Raw genomic sequence first — 27,770 nt, forward strand, 5'->3', positions numbered from 1 at the left:
ACTGCATGCTCACTAATACGAATAAGCTTGCATATCCTGTCACATTATAAAAAGATATGTACTACAAAACACCACATTTGGTTTCTCTGGACTTTTTTTTGAAGTCCATTATGTTGGCAAACAGACATTCAATATGTATCTCTAAGATTTTATTTGAATTAATAATACCACATGTCCCCGGTATTTGCTGTTCCAGGCTAGCATACGATGTTGACCAACTAGCTTCCAGGCGTTAGCTTATGCCGGTTGAAAAGAAGGAAATACATGAAAGCTATTTCCAACAGGCTGACAAGACAAAAAAAGAGCAAACTAATGTAGATAAACTAAGAACAGATAGAGAAAATTATTAGCTATCTGGGCTGGAAAAAGAGACAGCCAATGTCAGTATCTATCCAAGATATAACAATGTTATCTTGGTGTAAAGCTAACCATCCAAGGAAGCTAACTACTTGATGTAATTACTAGTCCTCCTTGATTATTGCACACACAAATGAGGACTAAACTTGTCAGGGTTTTGTATGTAACATCTAAAACACTTCAAAGCAGTCTGCTGCCAACTGTTTATTTTCACATCTATAAAATGTGACCCATTGCATTGTGGAATTGTTAACAGGAAGTAGTAATGAGTAGTGTAGCAAGTAGTGTACATGCCATTGACACTATTTTTTCATTTTATTGTGGACGTTTTTGACTTTTTCCCCATTAGTTCACATCCTTGTTTCCCTTCTGATGCAATTTCACATCATGAACAGACCTCACAAGGGTAAAACAGACAAGAAAACTGACAACTGATGGGAATATGTGTCTCAAAAATGCTACTTATGGAAAGTTTGTAGATGATCAATGGGGTTAATGGTAAGGCTTGATATGACTCCTGAACATAATATTACAAAATATCCCATAAGATATGAAAAATATGTCTGTACACTGACAAACGTGGATATCAGTACTTAAAGGGGAACATGTTTGTTTGATAGCTTATTTAAAGGGAAACTTCTGTATTTTTTAACCTGAACCCTATTTTCCCATCTTTTTGTGTCTAAGTGACTAATGGAAACAACAATTTTTTAAAGTGGTCCAGTACTGAGCGAGAGTGCTGCAGCCAGCAGCCGCGAAACGGATTGTAATGTAATCCGACAGAGCAATAGTGCCCCATTAATGTACGCCCACTAAGTGCTTGTTTTTAGTGATCTTGATTGTTATTATAAGTGTCTGACAACATTATAGAAAGGACCAAACAGAAATAAAATATTTTTCTTTGCCTTGATCCCATCTGTTTGTTATTGTGTCTAACCAAGTCTCAAAGAGAAGTTTTATTCTGAAATCTCGGGAGAGTCGAGTTGAAATCAGCTAAATATTCAGCCATGACTTTGAAAATCTTGTAGATAACACTAAGCTACACTTTCTGTACTCCCAACACAACAAACTCCTCCCGACATTCCTCACTCCATATTTAGCTGATCTGCTGTTATGGGACTGTTAACTTCAACTCAACTACACCTGATGGATACGTCTTGAAAGCCTGGTCTCAAGAGTGGAAAACTTTTCACAGACAAGATGGATCAAAGGAACAGCAAAAAAATATGACTGCGCAGACTGAAAGAACACAGGGTTTTTCTTCCACAGCTCCTGTACTCAATATTTCTTGTCCCTTTCTCTGACTCCCTTTATAAATCTGTCTTACCCTCCCTCTCTCTGCCTGTCATCTGTCTCGACCCCCCCTCACCTCACCACACGCACCTTCCTCCGCCTCATCACCATCACTGTCATCTCTCCCTCTGCCCTCTTCTTCTGTCCTACCCTATCAGTCTCTTTTTCCTCTACTCTCATGCTCAATTCATCTCCCTCTGTCTTCCTTTCCTTCTTTCCGTCACCACTCTGTCAACATAGCCCGCCGACCCGCCCTGACAAGACACGGTACACATGCAAATACACACACACACACACACACACGCACACAGCAGTCCCCACCAGCCCACAGTGACCTTTACATGCCAGATTATGTGGCTAATTGAATCAAAATGATCTAGTGTCTAATGGGAAGCTATGATATCTAATTTGACCCACTGCTGTACCACATTGTTCCGCATTTATGGCTGAACAGAGAGGGAAAAGTGGATAAAGAAGAGTTTAGAAAGAAAATCCAGCAGTGCCATCCTAGAATGTATCCATCTATTCATCTATCTATGTAATTTATATATACCCCATCCAGGCAGAAAAACAAGCAGATCAGACACACCACCACCTGACACTTCTTTAGTTCCTGAGAGATGTATTATTGACAAATACATCTCTCATCACACAGGCTTCTCTGACAGGCCTGAGTGTGTGTGAGGGCAGGGAGGTTATTCAAATAACAACCAGAGAGTCCACAGAGAGACGGTGTACATGTGTATATACCTCGGAAAAATAAATAAATAGCTGTGTGTGATCATGATTGTGCTCACCTGTCATACCTGTCATACTCAATACATAATGTCTATAGTCACTAGACATCCTATAATGTGCTGGAACCAACATATCCCTCTGCCAATCACACCGTTCTTGCTGTTATTTAACCCGATGATGGTCATATGATGTAATGTACCCACACTGTTGACCAACAGCAGTGTAGCTCTCCTGTAGCCCGTGTGTGTGTGGACTCAGCCGGTTTATGTCATCAGATGTTTACTATGATTGTGGGTCCTTATATCTATATTCAGTCTTTCAGTGTATGTTTTACTGTCACTGCTAAGAATTTGGATGAAGTTTATCTGAACTTGCTTGCGTAAATGCATGTCATTAGACGGCACACTGCCAGCACTGAGAAAACTAATTTGCATGCAAGTATGTGATGTGGACTTGTGCCAAGTGTAATTTGCACATACAGTATGTGACTGAACAAGCACTGATCATCCAAAAAGCATCTTTGAGACTCACTCAAAGATGTTTTCTGGAGATGATGGCTGGAGCTGATAGCAGCCGTCTGCCTTGGCCTCAAAAAATATGGTCATAGGAATATTAAGCACTTATGGCTCTGAAACTTATTGCAATTTTATTTAAAGTGTAGGATTATAAGTATAAGCAGGAAAAGAGTACCCTGATCAATTTAAATTTTCTGTTGGACAGAAATCTGTTGATCTCGTGCGCTGTATGTTGAGTAAAGGCTGAAAAGAGATCTCAGTAGGATACTGTATGATGAGTGACCACTGGATTCACATCACTCTCATGAGAGTGGTCTGGCTCCATTGTGCCCTTGCTCTACTTTACAGCCCCTCTGTCACAATTTTCTCTTTCTGTCAGTCTGCCACCCTCTCCGTATACCGCCTCCCCCTTTCTGTGCACCTGAGCCATCCCAATTATCGAACAACTCTGACCTCCAAACACAGACAGATCAAGAATTAAAAAAAATGCACTGAACTATTGATCCAGACCAAATTATTTTGATGATTTTGTTGCCAAAAAAACCCTTTTTAGGCTATAATTTATTTTATGTCATGCTTTAACAACAAGACAGTCAATGCAGACACTCAATGAGCATAAAACTAACTGAAAGGTATAAAAAACGGAAACAATCTGCAATGAAGTCCACAGCATAAACTATGACACCAGTGGGTCAAACGTATCATGGCATGTGCCTTGGGTGAGCACATTTCATTGCAATAAATGTATTCCAGATCTCATAATAATTTAATATCCATGACCCTGTTCTATAAAGAAAGGCAGAGTCTGCCTGACTGTCTGCTTCCACTGCTGTTTTGATTGAATTCATGTTGGAGTGAACAAATTCTTATGAGATCACAGTGACATATCAGGAGTTTTTTTTCCAATTATCTGTAAGAATATTCCACGGATATACAAATGTTTCTCAGAAGAGCAATTATCTCTTTAATGAGTCAGATTTGAAAGGTTGGATCTAAGGAAAATTTGTTAGATGACTGTACTGAATGACAGAAGAAAATAATGGGAATATCTTTCTTCATTCATTCGTTCATGACCATGGGGATTTGTGACATTCAAGGCTAAGCAGGCTGTCTTTACTCGTTTTATCGGTTGTGTTAGCTTTTCAGTTTCAACTTCAGCTGATCCTTTGCCCTTATTCCTTTACTGAAGACAAGGAGGGCTCACTGTTTGGAAGAAAACTTTTACTTTGAAATTCACTGAAGGGAGGACATCGAGGGAAACAATGTGCTAATATGGACTTGACTGTACCCTCAGTGTGAGCATATTTGACTCAGAGGAAGAAAAAAAACAATCTGTGAACTCCATCAATCCATTCCTGTCAAACTCCCAGCTCAACTTGAGAGAGCAGAGTGACAGACAATATATGCTTTTTTTGTTGCCAGCCTGCCAGCTTCTCTCAATGCCCTTCTCTGTCTTTCTCTGTGCCAGCCTGGTGGTTTAATCAGGGAAAGCAGCTGGGGACAGGGAGACTTGGCTGATTTACTGGCTCCCCAGACCTCTTTTATATTTTACCAGCTAATGGGGCTAGACTGGCAGCTTTGCATGGGAACAAAAAGACAGGTGGTAGACAGACAGGTTGGCAAAGCATAGAGAGTTAAGTACACAAGGTGAGTGACAGCAATGCTAGACAGAACAGACATGGTACACTAAATTTTATCAATGTTGAACACCAGATCAATATTTTCTTACATCATAACATTAACAAACAAAGCTGTTATCAAGTTAACTGGTTAACTGTTAACTCCAGATTTTCTGATCCAGCATGAGAACCTGCATGTGCAAGAAGCAGAGTTCAGAGTTTCTGACAAACTATCTCTCAGAGTGGACCTGTGGTTGTGTAAAAATTGTTCTTTCATATAATTATCATGGAAATCAAACTAATTCTACTGACCTATAAAAATATCCATTGGTCTTCATTTGTCACTTTTAACTCTTTTGTCCACGTCTGGATCCTGTAGGAATGATGACTCAGTTTTTCCAGTGAGCAGATTGGTCAGTGGTTGGGCTTTTGTCAGGTTTTGATCTGGTCTTCAGAGGATTAACCTGCTCTGTAGCAGGCTGGCAGTGCAACATAGGGTTATCATGGTAATCTACTCCTTTTAAAGCCAACTGAAAATATTCTGCCTTTTTTGTCTACCACAGCATACATATCTGCTCTGTAAATCACTTGTCCTGTGTTCTCTTTTGAGGAAAAATCAGAAACCAAAAGGGAGAAAATATATTTTAAATTCTTTAATTTGTGTCTCCAAGTTTTGCATTATTTCAATGAAATACCATTCCATCATTCGCTTACGTAGTTGGAGTCTTTATTTCGATACAGCAAATCAAATCATGCGTAAAGCGATAACGTGGTGTTCTATCACAGGCAGATGGTCACACTGAGCCTGATAGCATCCTGCTACACAACACAAGGGCCACAGACTCTGAACAACAACCCACATCAGCTTTCCTGCTGAAGCCTCTTCCTTATCTAACTTACAAACATGAACACAGCTCTTGTTCTGCATGTTAGCTTGTTGAATGAGCTACCAAACAAACATTCGCCGGGGAAAAGCACACCACTAATGTCAGTTCGTAGGCTAGATAGCTAATTAGCTGCTAAGCTGCAGCACATTTAACAGCATGTAAATGTTCCTGCAAATGTCACTTCAGGCCCATTAGATGCTGGTTTGGTCATTGCTCTTCAAAATCCCTGTTAGTGACAATTACTTGTACAGTAGCTAAAGCACTTCCTTCCTTAATCATTGCACTAAAAATATCTTTTTTTGGTCTGCCTGCACATAGTTTGTTCTTACGTTAGTGACCATACATTGTGTGCTCATTTTTACATTGCATTGTGGGATATAGGGTATATTCATTCTCACAAGACATTCTGTAACAAAACAGCAAACACACAATATTGACTACACAGTAAATAGTGAACGGTTTTGGACACAGGCAGCCCTGCACACCTGTAGCTCATCCCCTCATCAGCCCTGACCAGCTGCCTGCCTCCACAGCTGCAGCTCTTCACCTATTAGTGTCCTGGGTCATCTGTCATATTGTGTGAGTTTTCCTGGTGTTTTTTGGTGTTACTTGCCTTGCCTTTATCTGTCTGTTGCAGCCTCTATTGATTATAAACGTATCCAACGGTACAGAACAACCTGAGGGACACATGCCAATAAAATAATTTCTTAATCAATCTGCAGTTTTGCTTTGTGCATATAGAAAGACGTGGGCACAATCTTATTCATAGTTTGAGAGAAAAATAACTTGACATTGTTTTGTTCTGGAAATATGATTGGATAACACAAGACTTTCCAACTTTATTATTCTTTCTAATATAGTATTTATTGGTATAGTACTAGTGTGGTACAAAAAACTGTTAGTCGGACACATCTCCAGTCCTCCTTCAGGAGCTAAGTAAAGCTTTTCCAACCAGAAAACAAGCAAATCAAACAAACAACACAAAACGAAACATTATTGTCAGCAGGATGAAGTATTTAATTTCAATTTTAGTTCCCCACAGTGAATATTCTTGCAAATAAAAGGACAATCAGATTTTGATTTGTAGACCGGAGACACATTTTAGCGCCAGGTGTAAACAACACAATCTTAACACCATCTTGATTGAAAACATATCGATGCTCAGTGTAAATGGGTCAGTGCTGACACAGATTAACTAGCAGGCGGACCTTTTCAGAGAAGCTGGAAATCAGTCAGACGGACTGGCAGAGAGACAGAAAGATGGAGTGATGGGGACAGAGCCGTGACAGATTTAGTCTCTCCCCTCTGCTGTTCATAATGTTGGCAGCAGGATGAAGATGAATATACAGTAAGAGAGGTAGACAGTCAATAAAAAGACATTCAGCGAGAGACAGAAACAGAAGAGAAACAAGAGATTTTTTGACAGATCCAGAGTGTCACCTCTGCTAACCACAGCTGAATCTCTCTTCTTTGTGATCCACTTCCCTCACCTGTCAATCCACTCAGATCTCAACATACACATTTGCAAACAGCTATCAGTTAGTTACTTACCACACACATCCATATGAGAGCACATACATCACACAACACATGTCACAGGCAGTCTCGCAGGTGCACATGCGCACACAACAAAGCCCATAATGTCACATTTCATGCATTAAATCACACATGCGTACAAACGCTCGTACAAGCTCACGCTTATCCTATCGCTCTCACCTCTGATGGTTGCTAAGCAACAGCACATATCCACAGATTGTTTACAGAGCCTGTAATATAGTTAATCTCAAAGGGGAAGTGAGACAGATGACACAATCTCCTCAGATGGAAAGATAAAAAGAATAAAAGAGAAAAGCTAGGGCAGTAATGCGATGAGGCTGCTGATCCCCGGTATGTGATGTGTTATGAAGGATGAACGAAATGTTTTGTGATTTAATACTGTGGTACTAAGCCAAGTACATCTGTCTAGATATCTCTCGTGTTGAATGGGAAGGCCGGTGACACACAGATTCAAGTATCATCATTGTTCTGATTAACCCTGGAGGTTAAAATGATAAAAGCATACTTGAACTTTCCTTTTCAGTGGCAACATGATCTAGCAACAGTAGAGACTCTCCACTTTGAAATATAATAATGATAACTGACAAAGGCACAAAGCCTTACTGGCACAGGTACATTTTTCCTGATTCCACTCATTAAAGGACCAATAAATAATCACTGATCAGCTTTTGTAATGCAGTTTCAATAGGTTTTAATAGGTTGTACACATAACTTGTAACTTGTACACATCTAAGGTACAGTACTGTATGTAAGGTATTGGATAATATTAGCCTCTCAACACAATAATAGCTCAGGCAGAGATCATGCTACCCTATAGTTACTCTAGATGATGCTTTATTATAAGGTTGTCTGTAAAAGGTGCTGGCTTAAGTGCAGTTCTGTAGCTGTGAGCAGTCAGCTGGCAAGAAAACTCAACACTTGACTGCTGTCTTTGGTTAGAATCATTGTGGGAAAATGTGTGTTGCATGTCTTACTGTGTAGAATTTCTACTGGTTCACTTAGGTTCAAATTTGAGCAATTACAGGCTTATAAACAAAAGGATTTTCAAGAAACTCGAAGGTTTTGCTAAGTTGCGCGTACAGGTTAGAGATGTTGGCAACAATTTATCTTCTATAGCTTTCCAAAACAAGGTTAAATAATGGAATATGAGCTTCAGTATAGACCCTCAAAGAAAATGTTTAAACAGATATAGATTTTATCAAATATTAACCTCTTTCATAACGCCTTGTGCCGTTGATTCAGATTATTTCTCATTATATTTTGCAACTGCATTGATTTTTGACACTGATCATTTCTTTTACTGGGAACACACAGTGGCTCATTAGTCAACATGCATTGCACTTGACCAGTGATTCAGCTGGTCTAACAGAGGCAGGACTTGAAAAGCTTTGCTTCAAAGGAGAACAGATGTTGTGTGGTCAGATTCGTGCTCACTTACTAGTCTGTCAGAAAAAAACTATTTTTGGCAACTTCCACATTATAGTTGATGTTTTTACACCTAAATATGACAAACCTTCTGCTGTATATAATTTTTGTTTTCCTACACGTCTTTGTGGCTAAGGTCAGCATAAATGCAGCCAGGGATGCTGACATGAATATGAACATAAATAAAATATCACAGCGTCACTTCAAGACTACAAATGTCAACTGTCCTTGGTTTATTATGTCCTATTTTATGCTGTTGTCATGGCCAAACCAGGAGAATAATAGGCTTGAAATAATGTAGTGTGCTCCTCCCTGATAGATTGAATGTATAATAGACCAGTAGTCAATGGCAGCAAATGCAGAGCAAGCTCACACAGTGGTGGGTATCTGTTATTTTGGGATAGTGAAACTTTCAAAGCCAATTCAGCAGCAAACGTGGTTTCATGCAAAGCTGCATGATGGACCCGCTGACCTCACAACGCTAATGCTGTAAACTTTGGACCCGTGCTGGACGACAGAGCTAAAAGTAGGTTTAGACTCACATGACAGTGTTGATTCCTGAAAGCTGCTGGAACATCTGAAGACCACAGCCCACCAGGAGGGCTCGTCGTGTGGGGGGGTAGGTCAGCACCCGCCAGATCACCGGGCCATCTGGAGACACAAGCAAAGGCACAGCAGGAATTTCAAACTCAGCATGACTTCAATACAAAAAATTACACAGGCTTTAATAGAGTTTTATTGCAAAGCAAGCTACATGTCAGCAGAAGAACAAGACCCCTGATGCTACATAGGTATGGCTGACCAGAAATGGTGTTGCAACAAGACAGTAGGGCAAGACTGTCAGAAGTATTTCTAAATTTTTGAAGTTTTAAATGACAAATTTGCCATTAAAAGCTGAGAATAGACCTTGACATCGTAACTTATGATTGAATGTGTGTCTGCATGAAATAGGAGGTCGGTGTGATCTAAAACACCCAGAGGGACCCGATTAGGGGTTTGACTGAAGAGCGGTTGGCTTGATGGCCAAAAAATCTATGTCACATTTTATTGGATGATCATATTATCTGATACTTTAGGAAGTATCAGGAAAGAGAAGATCTTGATATAAAGTTACATCATGCATTCTTAAGACACATAATGCTAGATAAAACAAGATAAAAACAAAGCCTTCTTAGCCAGTATTTAGCCAAACTGGCAGCAATACTCAAGGTCTCCTTCAGGATGAGTTGTGATCACTTTGGTGATCCACTGACTTTTACTCTAGCTAATCTGTCAAATACATGCAATCCCTGTAGTTTATTTAATGGGACCAACATTGAAACATGCTTCCCAAAATACAGAAATCACTTGTCACTTCTGTTAGCTGATGATAAATTTCTTTATTCATAATATATTTATTATTTTGACATCAGGTTTGCATAATAAGTTATGATGTCCTCATAATGGAAGCTCCCTAGATACTGAGCTCCCTTAAGGGCAGGGAAAGTGTAAGTGTAAAATTTCCCTCTTGAGGATCAGCATAACACATTAGCTGCCTCCTCCTCTCTTTCAGATGGTGAATATCTTGGTTTGGGATGAAACAAATATTTGATGCCCGCTTTGGCCTCATGGAGTCCCACTTGGCTCAGCAGCAGAACCAGACTGTGATCTTCAATATACACAGACAAGTGGTTCCTTTGGGAATAGAAGTCTTAATAGGATGAGAGCTGTCGGATAAAGAGGTAGACATACAGAATGCCGAGAGATCAGACAAACAAGCCTGAACACACACAGACACAAAGAAATGCACAGGTAAGGTGTAACTCTGTGCCAAGATACACAAGTGACGGTGCAAACACAAGCACATACAAACATTTCATAACGAGGATGCATGAGCCTGCAAATATGAAATCACACACACAGACACACACAGGCTGATTATTTGGGAGCAGCTGTGTGTGGGAGGACTCTGGACCAGTGAACATCTCCTTTAGCTGTTTGACAAGCAGACCAGACTCAGTAAAGGAGTCCCCTGCTGACATTGTAGCCACACAAACACACTTAAGCTTTTCTTTTTGATGGCCGCCCATCACTTCTTAGAAGGACATTATCATCTTTGATTCTTTTCAATTCTGATATTGTGAAAGCAGCTTTTTAACTTTTGCCTATTTGTCCATGTTTTCACTGCAGAAGCCGTTTCATGTCCTTTTTTGAAGAAATGAGAGGCAATTTTCACAAAGCTGAAAAGCGGTGCACTGAAGCAGTGAGAAGCATAACATTATGACTTGTAATTTTCATAAACCCTTGCATTTAGCCTCTATTAACCCCTTTTTTCCCCATACGTTTCACATATCTCAATCTGTATTTATTTTCTCCATGCTTTTGCTAACATTACATTCTGATAAAACATTGTGTCATGCATATGTGGAATCATCAGACTTGATGTAACAGAATCTTTTATGCAATTATATCCTCTGTGGCAAGAAATAATGAGAATTCTCGTTGCTTTTCCAGATAGAGACATGCCTATTTTCTGCAACAATAATGAAATATGTCTTGTATCACAGAGTAATTAAAATAAATTACTCAGTTTACTCAGTTCTCACATGTATGCCAGGCCAGATGTTGGTCAAGCATATGACAATATCATACTATTAACACCCTCACCTACTGTACAGTATGTAACCGTCAAATCACTCCACACATTTGTGCAGTTGTCGCTATACCAAAATAATCAAATATTTCATCAAATATTGCATAGAATATTTGAGATTAGATGGTTTTTAGATGGTTTTTGTTCAACTCTATTTTCGCAGTAACGGAAGTTTGTTTATTCAAAAGTTTATTTTTGAACATCATAAGTAGTTCTGAGTTTTGTTGGAATTGGGTTTCTTAATAAGCTACTGTATATTTCCCATGAGTAGTTTAACTCCGTTTTAAAGTCAATCTTTAAGGTGAAGCAGGGCTCCAACCTCAGATAGTGAAGAGGAAGTGATGCGTTTATGGGCTGAGCCATTTCCATAGTGCTAACCTGGTGGAGTGTGATTGGTTGATCCCCAGAGACCAGAGCAGAGGACTGTTATCTGATTAGCCGACAGGGAAATCAGGATTCATGGGCCGAGCTCAACTATCAAGAGAGTAGAGACCTGATGGCCGCCTGAAGAACAGCTAAATTTACTCAGCCAAACACACAAGCATTCAGATGCGATCAATCACACTGACACAAGATCTTTTTTCTCTCTTGCTCTCTTTGTCTGTTTCAAACACAGGTCAATCACCAAAGGGTTAAAAAAAAACACAACATATGCAAGCATATTCACACAAGTAAAATTAAATACTGTATGTGCACACATACATGCACAAACACACAAAATGCACAGCTTCATTTCCTCAGCTGAACACCACCCAGCTGTAATTTAATCAGATGAGATATTGAAAAAGAAGGATGGCATTGAAAAACAAGCCAGCGAGCTACCAGCAAGCCACAAGCACACTGATTAAGTCTCACAGAACTACCGTAATTGCATGTCAGTTTTCCACATTGAACCCAGCTTTATCTGCTTTGTTTATTTGTATATTTCATTTAGTCCATACTGCAATAGTAGTGCAATTAGCTGAATTCAAACATAATTCATAAATATCATGATATACCTGTTCGTATGAGATCTGAGCACTGAATGCATTTGTAAAACACATAAAACCTGAATTTGGACGGCACACACACACACCTATGAAGCTCACTACAAAGGCATGACTGTCTTTTCTTATGTCAATCTACCCACATGGGCTCTGTGATCATTTCTCCACCATCACTACCTGCACAGATCCCCTTTGATTTCACATCTTATCAGCATTCAATCCAGCAAATACTGATAGCCTCACTCTAAGACCATGATACGTTTTTTTTGTACAGTCAATCAAGTTTATTTGTGATCATATAAGGTTCAATCACAGTGAAATGTAATCCCACCAGTTCCTTCAATTTGTGCATTAAAAAAAGTTTAAAAAGAATAGGAATAGTAATAAATATATGTGTATGATTGGACGGATGGTAAGGTGAGGGTGGGTTGAAATAGTGAAATTCCTCAGTATCTGAGGGGATACCCAAAATTTTCCTCAAGCATCTGAGGTGAAACAATCTCTGCCTTGCCTTTCTCACCACTGAGTCAGTATACAGTGTCCAGGTCAGGCCCTCGGTGATGTGGACACCAAGGTTCTTGAAGCTGTCCACCCTCTCCAACAAGGACCCATTGATATTAAGGGGGGCGTAGGTACTTCCCTGCTTCTTCCCAAAGTCCACTATCAGCTCCTTAGTCCTGCTGACTTTCAGGAGTAGGTTGTTGTCCTGACATTAGTGGGTCAAGTCCTCTACTTCCTTCAGGTAGGTCTTTTAAGTGTTATCTGTGATCAGGCCCACCACAGCTGTGTTGTCACCAAACTTGATGCTGGTGTTGGAGTCAAAAGTGGCTACACAGTTGTGTGTGTACAGGGAGTACAGCAGGGGGGCTCAAAACGCAGCCTTGGGGTGCTCTGGTGTTAAGGATAAGGGTAGAAGAGGTATGTCTGCCTACCCTCACTACCTGGGGTCTGTGAGGTGAGGTGTTTAATCCCAGGTCCTCGAACTTTGTGACGAGCCTGGAGGGAGCTATGGTGTCAAACGCTGAACTGTAGTGAGCAAGGGGAGCCTGGGATGTGTTTGCCTCACTAGGGACATTTTTGGCTTTATAATTTGCGATTTTTTGATCATTTTGATTGTGTTAGCATGTCCGGCATAGATTTTGACAAGGATGTGGATTTTTTTTCAAATTTTGGAAGTTCAACCTCAGCTCCTATAACAAGTCTATAATAAACTGTGTAGCCAAAATAAAGACACTCAGATCCTTATGGACAAAAATGTCCCATTTAAAACCATAAAAAACCATAATATTTGATCCCATGGCCATTACAGCATAAAATCATTCATTCTATTATATCAGGCTTTCAATCTAGAGCCCTGGCTTCAAAATTGTAGTTTTTACTATTATCTACCAGATTGAGATATTTTCTCATGTTACCCTACGGGGCAAATACATGCTATTTTCCTGGTTTCCACTAGGGGCACTACTGCTGTATTATGGAGCACTACATGCCAATGTAGCAAATGTATGCAACTAAAATGATGTGAGTGTGAGACAAAATGAATTAGCACTGACAGATTTGAAACCGAATCCTATAGTTTTTTCAAGGTGTTCATTACTAGTCTTCATTACTGCCTACACCTGTTATTAGAATAACACTTTCCGCAAGAGGACTTTGAGCATACAAGGGTCCAGAGGATGGATAATCACTGTTAACAAAAATTAGACTGGCTTAAGCCTGAAATGCCATTTCTGAGATGCTTTTAACATTTCACACAAGATACATATATTGGTGCCGTGGTAAGAAACATTATCATTTTGTATCTGCAGGCTGTTATTCACAGTAGTTTTCAGTCAGAACATAGTGTGTGTGTGTGTGCAGCTAGAGAGATAGAAATTATATGGTACTGAAGGTCACAATTCCCCCCCTCCCTGTCTTTCTCCCTCAAAAACTGGAATTTAAACGGTTAAAATTCTGAAAATCAATGAATATTTAGTACTAATAATCAGGACTGAAGCTGGTTAAAAAATTTTATTTAGTAAAAGTGGGAAATAATATTAATATATAGTATTTTTATGGGAGAGGTTTTAGGATAATTTTTGATGTGATGTGATGTTTTTTTTAAACCTGACACTGCACAAAAAATAATAACACATCAAAACCAATGCTGTTGCTAATCACTGACATATCCCAGACTGTGATATGTAATAAATAATTCTGAAAATGAATGAATATTTGTTGGTTATTCTGAGGACTGATGTTGGTTAAGAAATAATATAGTGAAAGTGGAAAATAATTTCAATATTTTGTATATTTATATAGTATATCAGTTTTGGGAAGGAAACATTTATGTCCTACAAGTGTGATGTATCTTTGGTCTGACTCTGCACAAAATTTTTTAAAAAAGGCCCCAAAATCAATGTTGTTGTTGATCAACATTTCCCCAGACTGTGAAAAAACTCTCTCTAGCAATAAGTATACAGAAAATAATTCATTTTTTGTGTTTTTTTCATAAAAAACAACAGTGGCATTATGTAAACAAACTGACATTTGAAGGGTTAAAATTCTGAAAGTTAATGAATATTTGGCAGTGGACTAAAGTTAGTTAAAACATTTTACTCAGTAAAAGTGGAAAATCATATTTATATATAGTATTTTTATGGCAGTTTTAGGATCATTTTTGATGTGATGTGATGTTTTGGTAAATTGGAAAATAATATTAACATATAATATTTACATAGCAGTTTTCTGACAAAGACATTTTTGTTCTTTAGTATGAAGCACAAAGGTTAATGAGAACAAGTTACGTCTCCCTCTTCTTCTTCTCCTCCTTTTTGATATTCAGTGGAGGAATCTTCATTTAGCTCTTCTCCACGGCTACCTGCTTTCAGGAAACACCCCAACTTCTCCGCATAACAACCACCACGGCCAATTAAAGCGCTCGTTTAGCTCCGCTTGTCCTGTCAGATGTTTCTTTTTATTCATGTGTCAAAGACGTGGCACAGTCAGCCTAATCAAAGTATACAGCAGAGGAAAACTAGAGGAGAGGAACTAAGAGTGAGAAGGCAGCGCTCTTTCCAAGAACATTGGCAGGGATCCACCCACAGGATTAAGGATTACTGATTCCCGTATTGATTTGTAAATCCTTCGTAAGTGAAATGTATTTCAATCCATGGGTCAATAAACGGTCAACAGTATTGGGGGGGAGCTGGTGTTGAACAATGGCCAATCAAGGAAACAAAGATGCCCAATGAGACGGTTGATGAAAGCAAAGGAGGAATTATAACGATAGAAGTCGGTCTATAAAGAGGAATGCAGCCGCTTTTAAGGTGGACAGGAATAGCTCTTTCCATCCATTCAATCACCCTGTCCGCAGCAAGTAAGTGGCTGGAAGTGGGGTTCACTTATGTAACCGAGCGGGCTGCAATCAAGGACTGACGCCCGAGCAGGCAATCTGCAGCCCTCCTACCTCAACCCCCATCTCCCCTCTAATTATTTCTTCCACATACTTCCTTTCTCACCTCTTCTCTGCTTCCTCATCAGAGCAGGATCATGACATCTCGCACTCAACACAGACAAGATCAGAACAGAAGGTCAGCACTAATAGAGAATAGAAATGAGGTCTATCACTGCAGTGGGTGTTTATGGAACTGCTGTGCAGCAAATTTTGTTCTTTCACTAAATTACAAAGAAACTGCTGTTTCTAAAATGTTAATGTTACAACTAAATAGCCACTATCTAATCAAGCTTAATGTCTCTTAAAGCTATACAAGGCCAAGCTTTTATACAAGAATACCTTCATGTTAAAGTAATAGTTTTTGGAATTTTGGAAAATGTGTTTATTTGCTCTCTTACCAAGAGTTAGCTGAGAACATTCAAACCTCTCTTATGTTTGTACACATATATGAAACAGCCATTAACGCCTCTGCGCATGCTCGTAGCTCGCACGCCATCTGCGGAAGCCCACGCCACGGTGTCTCATGCTGCCCACTTGAGGTCAGCAAAGACAAGAGTTTTAGGGGGTGTTAAGTCACTCTTAAAGCTCTGTTTAGATTGTTTTGAATATTATTACGGGAAACAGACATTAACATTACATTACAACATCTTAATGATTATTTTTAAAGACTGTAAACTCTGTGCCAGTAAAGATTTTGGTGTATTTTAAATACTGATGTTATGTAAGATTATAGCAACATAAACTGCTGTCCTCAAGCTTTTTGATCTGTGATGTTCTGACCTAAGGAGTCTTCCGGGTGTATTCTCCAGTTTTTTTTTTTACCTTTTTATTAGCTATATCAAACGTTTGGAGGAAGCCTTCATTTCTGTACTCTTTAAGTACTAGACCGCCTTGATATCAAGTGGAGGCATGGTATTCATATGTGAAGCTTATGGCATGTGTGACCTGTTGGTTTGATATTATTATGAAGAAGCTATTTGTGTAAAACCATCTCATATCTGGTGATATACATGACAGATGTGATAGCAATTACAGTACAGATGCTGTTGTGGAAACACAGAATAGGGCTTCAAAATCTAAGAATATTGTAGCATGTTTTCTGGAGAGCAAGGCTCTCGATTGATTTTCCTGCATAATTGGGAATCTCTCTGGACTTGTAACGTTGTGGAGAAACTGCATTTTAAGTGGCGCTGGTCATATCTTGTCAGCAGCCAAGACTCCTGTCTGCAGACGCAGTGGAGCAGCTGTGTTTATCTAAGGGCACCGAGGGGCCAGCGGTTGCCAGGAGCTACACGTAAGACAGACGGATGGATGGATAAATGAATGGAGTCACACACACAGTAACTGACAGAGATACACAACCACAGCTATGGAGCTGCTATATTATAGAAACTCAGCATTGATATACTGTATATAATCAACATTTCGGCAACCAAACAGATTAATCAGTTAATGAAAAAGTGTAATACACCAGCAATAAAAACAATGAAAAGATGTTGCAGGTTTCGAAATGTGTTCACGCAGCCTGAAAACATCACTTAACTCTTGTTGTACTAAACAAAGGCAGCAAAAGACAACTTTGAATCAAGGGGTGCTGCTCTCACAACTGAAGATAATAGTGTTTCCACTTGCTTGTAACCACCGTCTCTCCGGTTTGAAACTAATCACATCAAAGGAATCAATCAATAAAGCGCAGGAGGCTGTCTTTCAGGTTTCCCTGTCCGTCTGCCGTGTTGCTTTTGTCATTTCTGTTGTCTGGAGGCTGAAGAAAGTAGATGATACAAACAAGGAAAGAAATGGAAATGAACAAACAGTCTAACTTTTCCCATTTTGCTTTGAAAGTGTTGAAAAGTCAAAGCCTGGTTATGTAACCCAGAATCAGATTGTGCTGGCAGAGACACGGTGCTACCTGAAGTTGAGAGGAGGACACGACACAGAGGCGCGCATACATTTTTAAACTCCATCAGAGATTTCTATTATTCAGCGGTTACATAGCTTCCCCAGCAGACACGCTGTCTGTCATTAGATGAGAAGCAACACAGCAAAAAGTTCAAAGAAAACTATTTTTTGTCATTTCCTGCCTAATCAGGCAGAAACAAACACACACAGAAAACACACACTAACCATTTCATATAATATTATTCTGCAGTAGAGATCGACAATATAACTGGATACATGCACAGCATCTTTTCACCATTCTGTCTTATCTTGCATGTATGGATTTTCTTCTACAGTCTGAGCCAACTTTTCACCGGCAGAAATTCATTATCACTTTTTTTTAAAATAGTGAAATAGTACAGCTGGCCTGCCTGAGCCCCCAAAATTACTGTAGTTAGGGGGTGTGAAAGAGGTTGGTTCAATATCCATCTATCCATGCAGGGCTTCTGGCAGGCACAGAGGGGGAATCATGATAGATCTGCCATCGCACAACTCTCCTCGCTCAATTATTAATAAGCTGCTTAAAACCTACAGGGGAACAGCGGAGTGGAGAGCTCGGAGAAAGAAGCTCTTTTGTTCTGTATTTGTCTCTATTGCTTTGTCTCGCTGCTTATTCTGCAGCGCGGTGACTCGCACAAACTCTCCAGTGTGAGTTTGTCAACTGTTGAAAAATGTTGTGAGAGGCTTAAAAATTGTTACTATTCATTATATTTTCTTGCACAATATCCTAACAATGGTGCAGCTTGCACCAGGTTTTAAGTAGTAGGATTTAAGGGGACAGTTAGATATTTGGGGATCTTTAGTTTTTCTACTCAACCAGACAAACTCATGGATGTCTCAGAACGGCAATGTCTGTCTGTTGGTAGGCCTGTCCGCCACTTTGGTCCAGCTCGAAATATCTCAACAACAGTTGGACGGATTAACATCAAATTTTGTACAAAGATTCATGGTCCCCAGAGGATGACTTCTACTGACTTTTCCTTTAACCTGCACCCCCAGCAGGTCAAAGTTTTCTATTATCCAGTAAAATAGCTCAACATCTACTTCATGGATTGACACCAAACCTAGCTCATCATATTTATAAAAATGTATTTGTACTTTTTTTTTTTTTAACACTAACAAAGCTATGTTAAAAACAAGAGACAAGTCAAATAAAACTGTAGTTTGGACAATTCACAGTAAGACCTCCTAAGGGAAGCCCCTGAATACATTTCTGAATTGTGTTTATATAGTTACTCAAAGTTTCAGGTCAGCTAATCGGTGTCTACTGGATGTTCCCAGAGCTCAACTTTAGATGAGGTCAGACTCAGCAGTTGCTGTCTTTGGTCCTAAATTTTGGAATAGTTTACCTCTTATTATTAAAGCCAATTCATGGATGCCACATGAATTGGCAACATGCATGCAGAGAGTGGACATGATCCATCAGGGGTGTGCGTACATGGACGCATTACACGCATGTGCACTAGAAAACAAGGTGGTGATCTCATTAGTGCAAGAGGTAAAGTTCCTCTGTTGGTTGTATTTGACAGAAAAGCAAGAAAAAGTCGAAAAAAGAAAATTGTGGATGCAACCACTTAATGAGCACAAGACCAAGGAACAGGAAACTGTACAATACACGAAACAAGTGCAGTTGTAGTGTGGATAGTCAGAAATGTGGGGCACGGACATCCACATTAGACAGGGGCAAATGGCAAAATTTATATCACGTGGACTCAGAAACTATGAATTGGCCTTTAGATTATCCAGTCCAACTAAAATTTAAAAAAACTTCTAAAAACTCACTTTTATTGTATTTATTTTTCTGTTTTGTAAATTCTATTTTGTTGTAATTATCTTTCCTGTTTGATATTTAATCGTTTTAATGTAAATCAATTTGTAACTTTTTCAAAAGTGCTGCATACAACATCTTTACTTTCTTTACTCCCTCTGCAGGTGACAGTCCCCTTGTTAAGCCAACCAGACCTAATAATTTGCAGCAGGTAGTACTTTCAGCAGCGAGTTTGTTCCTCAGGTCTGAAATTGTACATTATCTTTCTAGATTTCTACATCTTTATAGTTCTTTATAGTGATTTCATTTCCTGGCTGTTCTGTGGAGCGCTGTGCATCATCTGAACCGTTCTACGTAAAATAAATCTGAATACAAATGACTGAAACTGAATTGAATATAATTGAAATGATAGGTGAAAGATAATAATGGCAAGAGGGATATGATTTCTCAGTCTTCCACTCCAGTCAAGAGTCAATCACTAAGCAGATGGCACATATTTTCAATGCAGACAGTGGGACCAATCTGTGCGCCAATCTGTGTAAAAGACGAGTAATACCAAACACAACTTACAAAAGCAGAGTGATTGGCGACATCAGCGTTTCTAAGAGACTCATTGGTGAAAAGCAGCAGGGGTGCAAAGTGTAATCTGTGTTTCACAAGGTGCAAAGATGGCCTTCATGCCTGCTGGTGACATGTGATCTCAATCTGATCAGTTTAATTGGTTGTATATTTTAACATATGAGAAGAGAGGAAAGGAAAAGAAAGGAAAGGAGAGGGAATGAAAGAAGGGAAAACAAGCTGCTACCATAGTGCTAGGAGTTAAAATGAGGTGAGAGAAGAGCCACAGGGGGAAAAAAGGATCTGTTGTCATTGGAAACAGCAATTGACTGGCTGTCATCCATATTTAACCCGCTGCTGTTTTAACTGCCATGACTTCTTAATGTTTAAGCTAAAATGATTTAAATAGGAACTTTTTATTATTATTGTGATTATTTACGATGTGTTATTGCAATAATAGCACAAGGTAGGGAACTTCTAACTTGGCATCTGCTATGACACAGCTGCTATCACAGTTTTAGCAGCACCATGTTTCAAAATGTTCACCAGGAGACAAAAAGGGAGTTTAGTGGAAAAGAAGTTCTTACATTTGATCTTGTCAAAAATCTTTTTCAACAGTGTCCTCTTTGCTTGAGTCACTCTCAACCTCTTGTCTGAGCAGCCTTGAGACAAACTGAGTGGGTTTTAGTAACACTTGTACTGAACAACTGTCGCACACAGAGACGAGACAGCGGTTCTTGATGTGCCAAGACAGCCTTTAGACAGCCTTGCTCAAAACAAAGTCTCTGAAAGAATGTAAAGGTAGCAAATCCATGCCCGACTGATCCGTTCAATCAAACCTGTAAACCCTTACATCTGTATTGTAGCAAATATTTGACCAAGCGTATTATTCAAAATTATATATTCGATGCAATATATATTATATATCATCCAGTTGGGAGGAAAGTGATGTTTACAAATCAGCCTCCAGACCAACAAAGCCGAAATCAGCTAGTTGAATGATCATTTGTTAAGAATACAAATACAGTAATATTACCCAAAGCAGTACTTAAGAGCAAGTGCATGTTCATGCCGTTAAGAGCTTTTTAACGTCGGCTGTTTGTGGTGATGAAGATTGCATATTACTTGTATGTAAGCTGTGCTATATTATGAAAATACACTAATCACAAATAATAAATAATAAGTAAATGTAAGCTACACCAGTATGAAAACAAAGCTTAATGTGCAGTAAACAGTCTTTATAGTTCATGTTAGTGGATGGAAGCCAGTTTAAGAAACATAACTTTGATTGATTACACTGCTGCTCAAGGCAAACATGACTCTGAACCTCATATTAAATCTAAAATAATAAGTGTCATGAATATGCATCATTCTGTCATCATTGCTGTGTGAGAATTGCTGTATGTAATCGTGAGGAAAACACACACACGCCATAAAAAGAAAGAAACGACAGGATACGTGAAAATACAACCTGAAAATATACCACCGGGGGAAGTGACATCTCAGCCAGAAGTGATGAATATATTATCCAAGACGAAGGAGAAGAAGACGACACAAACTGGCAGATCAATTTGCAAATCTATTGTTGAATTCATTTTTGCGTGTGTTTGTTTAGATTTACTTTCTAATTTAAACATCATCCCTCATTTCCCATAAAATGTCACTTAACAAAGAATGTCAGTGCTCTTGAAAAAAGTATAGACATAAAAATATACAAAAACAATGAAAACTTAAATAAAACATGTAGTGTACTGCAAGTTGCGGAGCTTCTTAAAATGCTCTCAGCCTCCTATGAGTGGGTAGGAATCACTCAATAATCTAATTTCTAAGAGCGTCTTCAGTTACAATGCTTTTGGGAAAAAAACCTCTTAAACCTAAGAAGGTCTGTAAGATAGATTTTAGGCATCTTAGCCTTGAGATGCTTTTGGGAAACTCTCTTGAAATTTGTCATGATAGAAACATTAAGCTACTGCTATAAAGTGAAGTACATAGTAAATTAGATGAAGGTTAGGCCATAGCAAAAAATCATCTTCCCATATCTGCAGTTTGGTATCAGGTAACATGACCTCTGAGAGATTTTCGAATTACTGTAATAAAAATAAATCCAACCTCAGCTCCTGTAACTGTCATGGTACCAGCTGAATAGCTGCATCAATCCGTATGGTGTTTTCCCATGATGCATTTATGCATGAAGTAAAAGAAAACGCTTGGTAGTAGACTTCAACATTCAGCTCACATAAAAAACTAGGTAAATATTTTCTGATGCCTTGGTTTGATTATGGATGCCACAGGTATTGTTCTCACTAGGTGAAATGAGCCAGTCCAAATGAGCGAATACTCTACAAACCTGTTTGCTATGAATATGCCCTCATGGGTAGTTAAAGCTTTCACAGCTGCATTCACAAGCCTGAGACATGCACATGACCACACACAAACACACACACACACAGAGACACACACAGTCATCCATCTATCTATTCCCATATTTGCGTTTTGGCCAGTAATACAATTTCTGGAGCCATTTGGAAGTCTGCTGGTAATCAATCTAATGAGTTATTGAGATTCATGACTTCCCAGCTGCACACCTGCCTCAATGCAAATGAGAGGGGTCTTCCTGCGGGGCAAACACACACACACACACACACACACACACACACACACACACACACAGAGGCACATATACAGACATAAGAGAGTCAGAGAGGCTTGGGAGAAACAGGACACATAGGCATCGTCACCTATATCATATGAATTTTTCATTTCTCTGTTTCCCATTGAAGCCTATTCGTATAATAATTTTGCCAATAAAACTACATTAATGAATGGAGCATTTGAGTCATAACCATTACTGTGCTTGTTAATTTCACTCAGAGCTCACTGGGGTCTCTGTGCACAAAACATACAAATTCAACAAGCACACTTCAATTGAATAAGGTATCTCTGCATGCGTCATAGGTTCAATGCTGTCGTTGCATGTTGAAACCGGGACCTTGGAATATCATCTTCAGAGGATTACTGTTGGGTGTTAAAGGAGCTTTCATTTCAGTCACGTTGTGCTTTGCGATTCAAACAACTGAAAAGTGGTGCCATTAAAAAATCTCCTTTTGTTGATGCTCCATTTTGAGCTGACAAGATTACTGACAATAATTCAAGGTTGAAAAATTGCAATGCATTGAAAATACATCACAATACAACACAAAATATTCCCTATTACTGTTTTACCTACCTTTAAAATCATGTTTTCACACAATCTCTCAGTATTCTTAAAACAAATTAGGTTGCACAGTGTCTAACCACATCTGAAAATGGCATTTGAAAGCAGGGGCATAAAACCTGCTTTCACAGAAAAGGGCAACACAAATAAACGTACAAATGGGCACACACTTTCAGAGAGTCATTCTTAGAAGGTTTTCATGGTATCTCACTCGGTTGTACATTAAAATGTTGCTGGTAATTTGGACATTCATTGTTAAAACTCTTAACTCCAAATGTTTTTCCATTATATCTTGTTTATCTTATAGTTGCAAGTATTTTCAATTTCAACAAGTTTATCTTTGTTTTGGTTCCACTGATTATTCTAGTACAGACTGTATAGCACAAAATGATGCTACATATATAATATAAAAGGAATAGTTTACATTGTTTGGAAATACGCTATTCGCTTTCTTGCCGAGAGTTAGATGAGAAGATTGATACCACAATCATGCTTTATCTGCTATCAAATATGAAACGAGTCAGGAGACAATTAGCTTAGCTTAGCTTAGCATAAGGAAAAGGAAGGACAGGAAACAGCTAGCCTGCCCAACAGTATAAAAATTCCAGCACCTCTAACACCATGTCTGCACTGAAAGCGTTTCATTCATGTTTTCATTCATGTTGCTGTCTCATGTGCGTCTGATGGAACAGATACGCTCCTGTTTTAATCAAACCAGCTGTATACACAGGCCATATAATGGCCTTGCGATATAGGAACATAAACACAACCCGAAGCGTATTTTTCGGCTTCAAGTCTATTATTCTCAGTTTTATGTCTGACTAGTGATTGTGTATTGGGCTCTGAGTGCTTCCAAAATTTGGGTGATCTGTGCTCAACACTGTGCCTGAACGCCTCCAGTGTAGACACACAACCAGAGCACTCGCTGCTGCTGCTGCTGATGCTGCTTGTCTTAACGTACTGCTCATTCTACACACAGTGACACAGTATAATGCTCACTGATTAACATGTTATATCTAGTTTGTTTAATCCATACAAAGAACAAAGATAAAATACATCTTAAATACAGTAATACAGTATGTCAAGTTGTGGTTTCGGGGGGATTATTTCATGACAATTTCATGGCAGAAAGCCAAGAACTGACTTCCTGGAGCCTCCGCTGGTTGATAATAACAAAACTCTGATAACTCACTGCTTTAACTTTAGACACACAGCTTCACATTGAACAGACACTTGCAGTATGTTTCTTGTTAAACTCTTGGCAAGAAAGTGTATTTCCCAAAATGTCCAATTATTCCTTTAAGCCTTCAAGTTCCTCTTGACAATGTGGTCTCTTCTTTGTTGTAATGCAATACGGTCGAGACTCCAAACTTACACTTTTGTTTCTTTGTTACAGTGGATTACATTCCCCATTACAAACACATCTTTATTAAAAACGCAATTACCAGAGGAAACCTTTCTCTATGCATCATCCTATCTCTGATTATCGACTTGTTAGCTGATTTGTATGTCTCAAAACTTGTCAGCATACCTACTTTTTTCTGCTGAAAATAAAAAAGCAATCCCCATGCTCCTCAGTGTTTACTGAATGTATTGATTTTTCAACAAAGATAATAAACACTGTGAAGACATACAAGTGCCTGCTAATATCCAGAAAATCAATGAAATTCTGCATCAGATGAATAGCACAGTTAATGATTTGTAACAGCAACAGAACATTAGATAAAATGAATCTCGAGTTGAAAGCATTTTCTACTTTTGCTTTTGGACTTACAAGAACTAAGTAGGACTAGATAGAAACCAATTACTTAAGTAAAGAGAAAGATAATTCCCTAATCTCCCCTTTCTGCTTTCATCAGGAGCAGCTTGCCTTGCTTTGCATCCTCTGCCAATACAGCCTCCATGATAATTTCCCAGTTGGGATGTTTCACATCCCTGCTCTCCACCCTGCACCCCCGCTATCTCCTCATTGTTCAAATGTGTCATTTTCAATAGTCTTATATCAAAATATTTGTTCATATTACCCTTGTGAACATATTTCTCAGGAAGCCCATTTGGGTTTGTTAATGCTCAAGTATGAGAGGTGGAACAAGAAGTGGGAATGAAAAGCACTAGAGCAGAAAGCATATTTATTGAAAAGTAGATTAGCAGAGAAGACAATGCCTCTGGCATGTCTAGATTCAATTAAGTCTTATTTGAGTGAGGAGCAGTGAACCCAGCTTACGTCAGTAAATAGTGATGCTTGGATGTGAGCTGACTGCTACTAACTTCACTTTGAAACCAGTTGAATTTATTAAATAAGGCACCTCAAACATTTTATTCCATGTAGGTCATGTGATTAATTTTGAACAAAAATTAAATCTATAAACTTGACTTCATATGGATGCGTCTTATATGGATACTGAGCTTGTCGTTAGGTGACTCCAAACACTTTTTCCTCCATATGAGGCCTTGGTCTTGTTATGATATCCTCATGGATTTAAACAGACACAGAGCAACAGTGGAGTTTCATAAAATGTTCAAATACTCTGAATTATTAATGATCTGCAGTGGAGGGAGACGCTAAAACCCCCTCAGACATCTACTGTATCAGGTGTATGTGTAATGTGTTTGTGACTGTGTGTTCATATGAATTAGAAACGATTATAATGCCATTAAATTAATAATTTAGAAATGTGCTGCAGGAACAGAAATGCAGCCCACTTTTGTTGATAGCTAACACATTGTACTGTTCAATTACCTGGAAACAGATGGTTTAAAACAAGCATGCGTCAGTCAGAACAGCAGGTTAAAGGGGAGATTGCTTTGAACCATAAAGAAATACAGGGAAAAACCATTATCTTTAAACTGATTCTGTGATTTTATATGTAATGGCAACACTACTTTACATCAGTCTGAACATTCTCTGCGTTTATAGCTTTCAAGCAAAGCCATATTTATTCTTACACAATATACCCATTCATCTTGGTCACTGGCTGTGCCTGTTTGCCTACTAAGCTGTCCTATGTAATGCAGTGATGATAGTGTTTTAAATTGGAATCAACAGTCCTTGACATTGAGTGATTTCTTTCATCACTGCTATTCAAGTAAAAACTGATCTGTTAAGACTGGATAAACAGACTGAAAGCAAACTTTGTATGAAGCCATTCTCCACCAAAAATCTATCTATCAAGCAGCATTAATACATTTTTATATCGAATCAAGGGACTAATATAAAAGGGGTAGGTTGTAGTGACCCACAGAGAATTATCACTCAACTCTGCAGTTCCCCCGAGCTCCACAAAGCATTTTACTACCTTTCAGCTCACGGTTTTGGTTTTACAGCCCGCAACTTTATTGTTGGTTTCACTCTCACTGCTCTCATCAACCTTGTTTCCAGTCACAAACATGCAGCAAAAAAACATGTGTGCCACAACAACTTAGAAAGGTGATAATATGTCAATGTTGTGTTCACAGCTTGTTCCACTGCCCCAAAAATGGACAAAAAGCTATTACTGCCATTTTAAATATGAAACACTTGACTTGAAAGGTAGCTGAATAAAAGCTCTACTTTCTCAATCCTCAATGCTGTTGAGCTTGCAATCATTATGTTTAGCTCATGCTAGCTGTCCCAGCTCATTCATTACACCATTTTCACAGCAGACGTTTTACCATGTGATCGCAGGAAAAGCACTGCTGTACCCAATAACATCAGCAATGGCTGCCTTCTATTTAGGTGGGCCTGTTCTGTACATAGACCTGTATATAAAGGTGTGACGTCACCCGTTGCTTTGCATTGGAGCCGGTTTGAAGCCCAGAGTTGCAGCTTATGGTCATCTTTTCCAAAATGACCACCAACACACTTAATATTGCTCGAATTTAGCGATTGAGACCATAATGAGTAGTTGAAAAAAATGATTGACTTTGACACTTTTACTTGATTGTACTTCCACATTGGCTTCAGCTTCAAATTGCGGTAGTTGCCACTTTGTTCCACTGTGTTGGTATTGTGTATGATATCCTACTGGAGTGGCTATTGTTACTAGATACACCTGTGCTTTGAGTCGTTTAATGACTATGACTTATTTAATGTCTGCTATAAAAAACAACAACCTATGATCAGCCTGATGTTGCACTTCCTAAAAAATTAAATGGAGCATGTATGAGTAGAATATTAACTGATACCAGTTTACTGTCATTCATTAAGTTAAGATAAAGAGAAGACAATAGAAATTTTATTAGGTGTATTTATACAGTAAACTATGTTAATAAATAAAATGTAGATTTCCTTTTACTTTTATTTGCTTGTCTTTAACCTCTATTACTTAAAAAAACTCCCATAGCTCTGTTTTACAGCTGTAGATGAAGTGATCTATACTGCTTGATGCTGCTGTCATCACTCAGTGTCAATACACAACCTTTGTATTTCTAAGGTTACATCTAAGTCTGATCAGTGTTGCTTGGAACAAGAATTGTTATGAACAAGCTTTCCAAAGAAATCAATGTGTTCAATAAAGTACACTATGAAGTTTCTCTTGAAGAATGGCTGACAGAATCAGCCTGCAATATTGCCAATATTGCTTCTCCATCATAATTGCTGCCCCAACACCTCCATTTTCCACTCCACTTTCTCTTTGTCTTTGACCTCTCCTCCCCTCCTCTCTTTTCCTCCCCTATCCTGCCCTCCTCTCTCCCCTGTACTCCCCCTCTCCTCTCCGCTTCTCAAGCTGAAAAGACAGTAATCAGAGCTCATTGACTCGGGACTGACAACGCATCATCATCACATCTTTTAGCTTGTTTCAAAGCTGAAGTAGGCGCTCCTTACTTCCACACAAACTTAGTGTTTAAGCACCAAAAATACAACAAAT

The 27,770-nt window shown here is 38.8% G+C and overlaps 1 protein-coding gene across 3 annotated transcripts in view; it reads right to left on the reverse strand.

Annotated features, from left to right (window-relative positions):
* The window catches only part of LOC122974862 (proton myo-inositol cotransporter-like), a 68,442-nt gene that overhangs the window by 17,937 nt on the left and 22,735 nt on the right, over positions 1-27,770 (reverse strand). For all 3 annotated transcript variants that reach the window (XM_044342886.1, XM_044342885.1, XM_044342884.1), the window contains one exon: positions 8,934-9,042. In XM_044342886.1, coding sequence (XP_044198821.1) covers positions 8,934-9,042 — 109 coding nt within the window. The remainder of the gene's footprint in view (positions 1-8,933; positions 9,043-27,770) is intronic.

The sequence above is a fragment of the Thunnus albacares genome, chromosome 23 (genome assembly GCF_914725855.1).
Source record: "Thunnus albacares chromosome 23, fThuAlb1.1, whole genome shotgun sequence".
NCBI classification, from domain to species: domain Eukaryota; kingdom Metazoa; phylum Chordata; class Actinopteri; order Scombriformes; family Scombridae; genus Thunnus; species Thunnus albacares.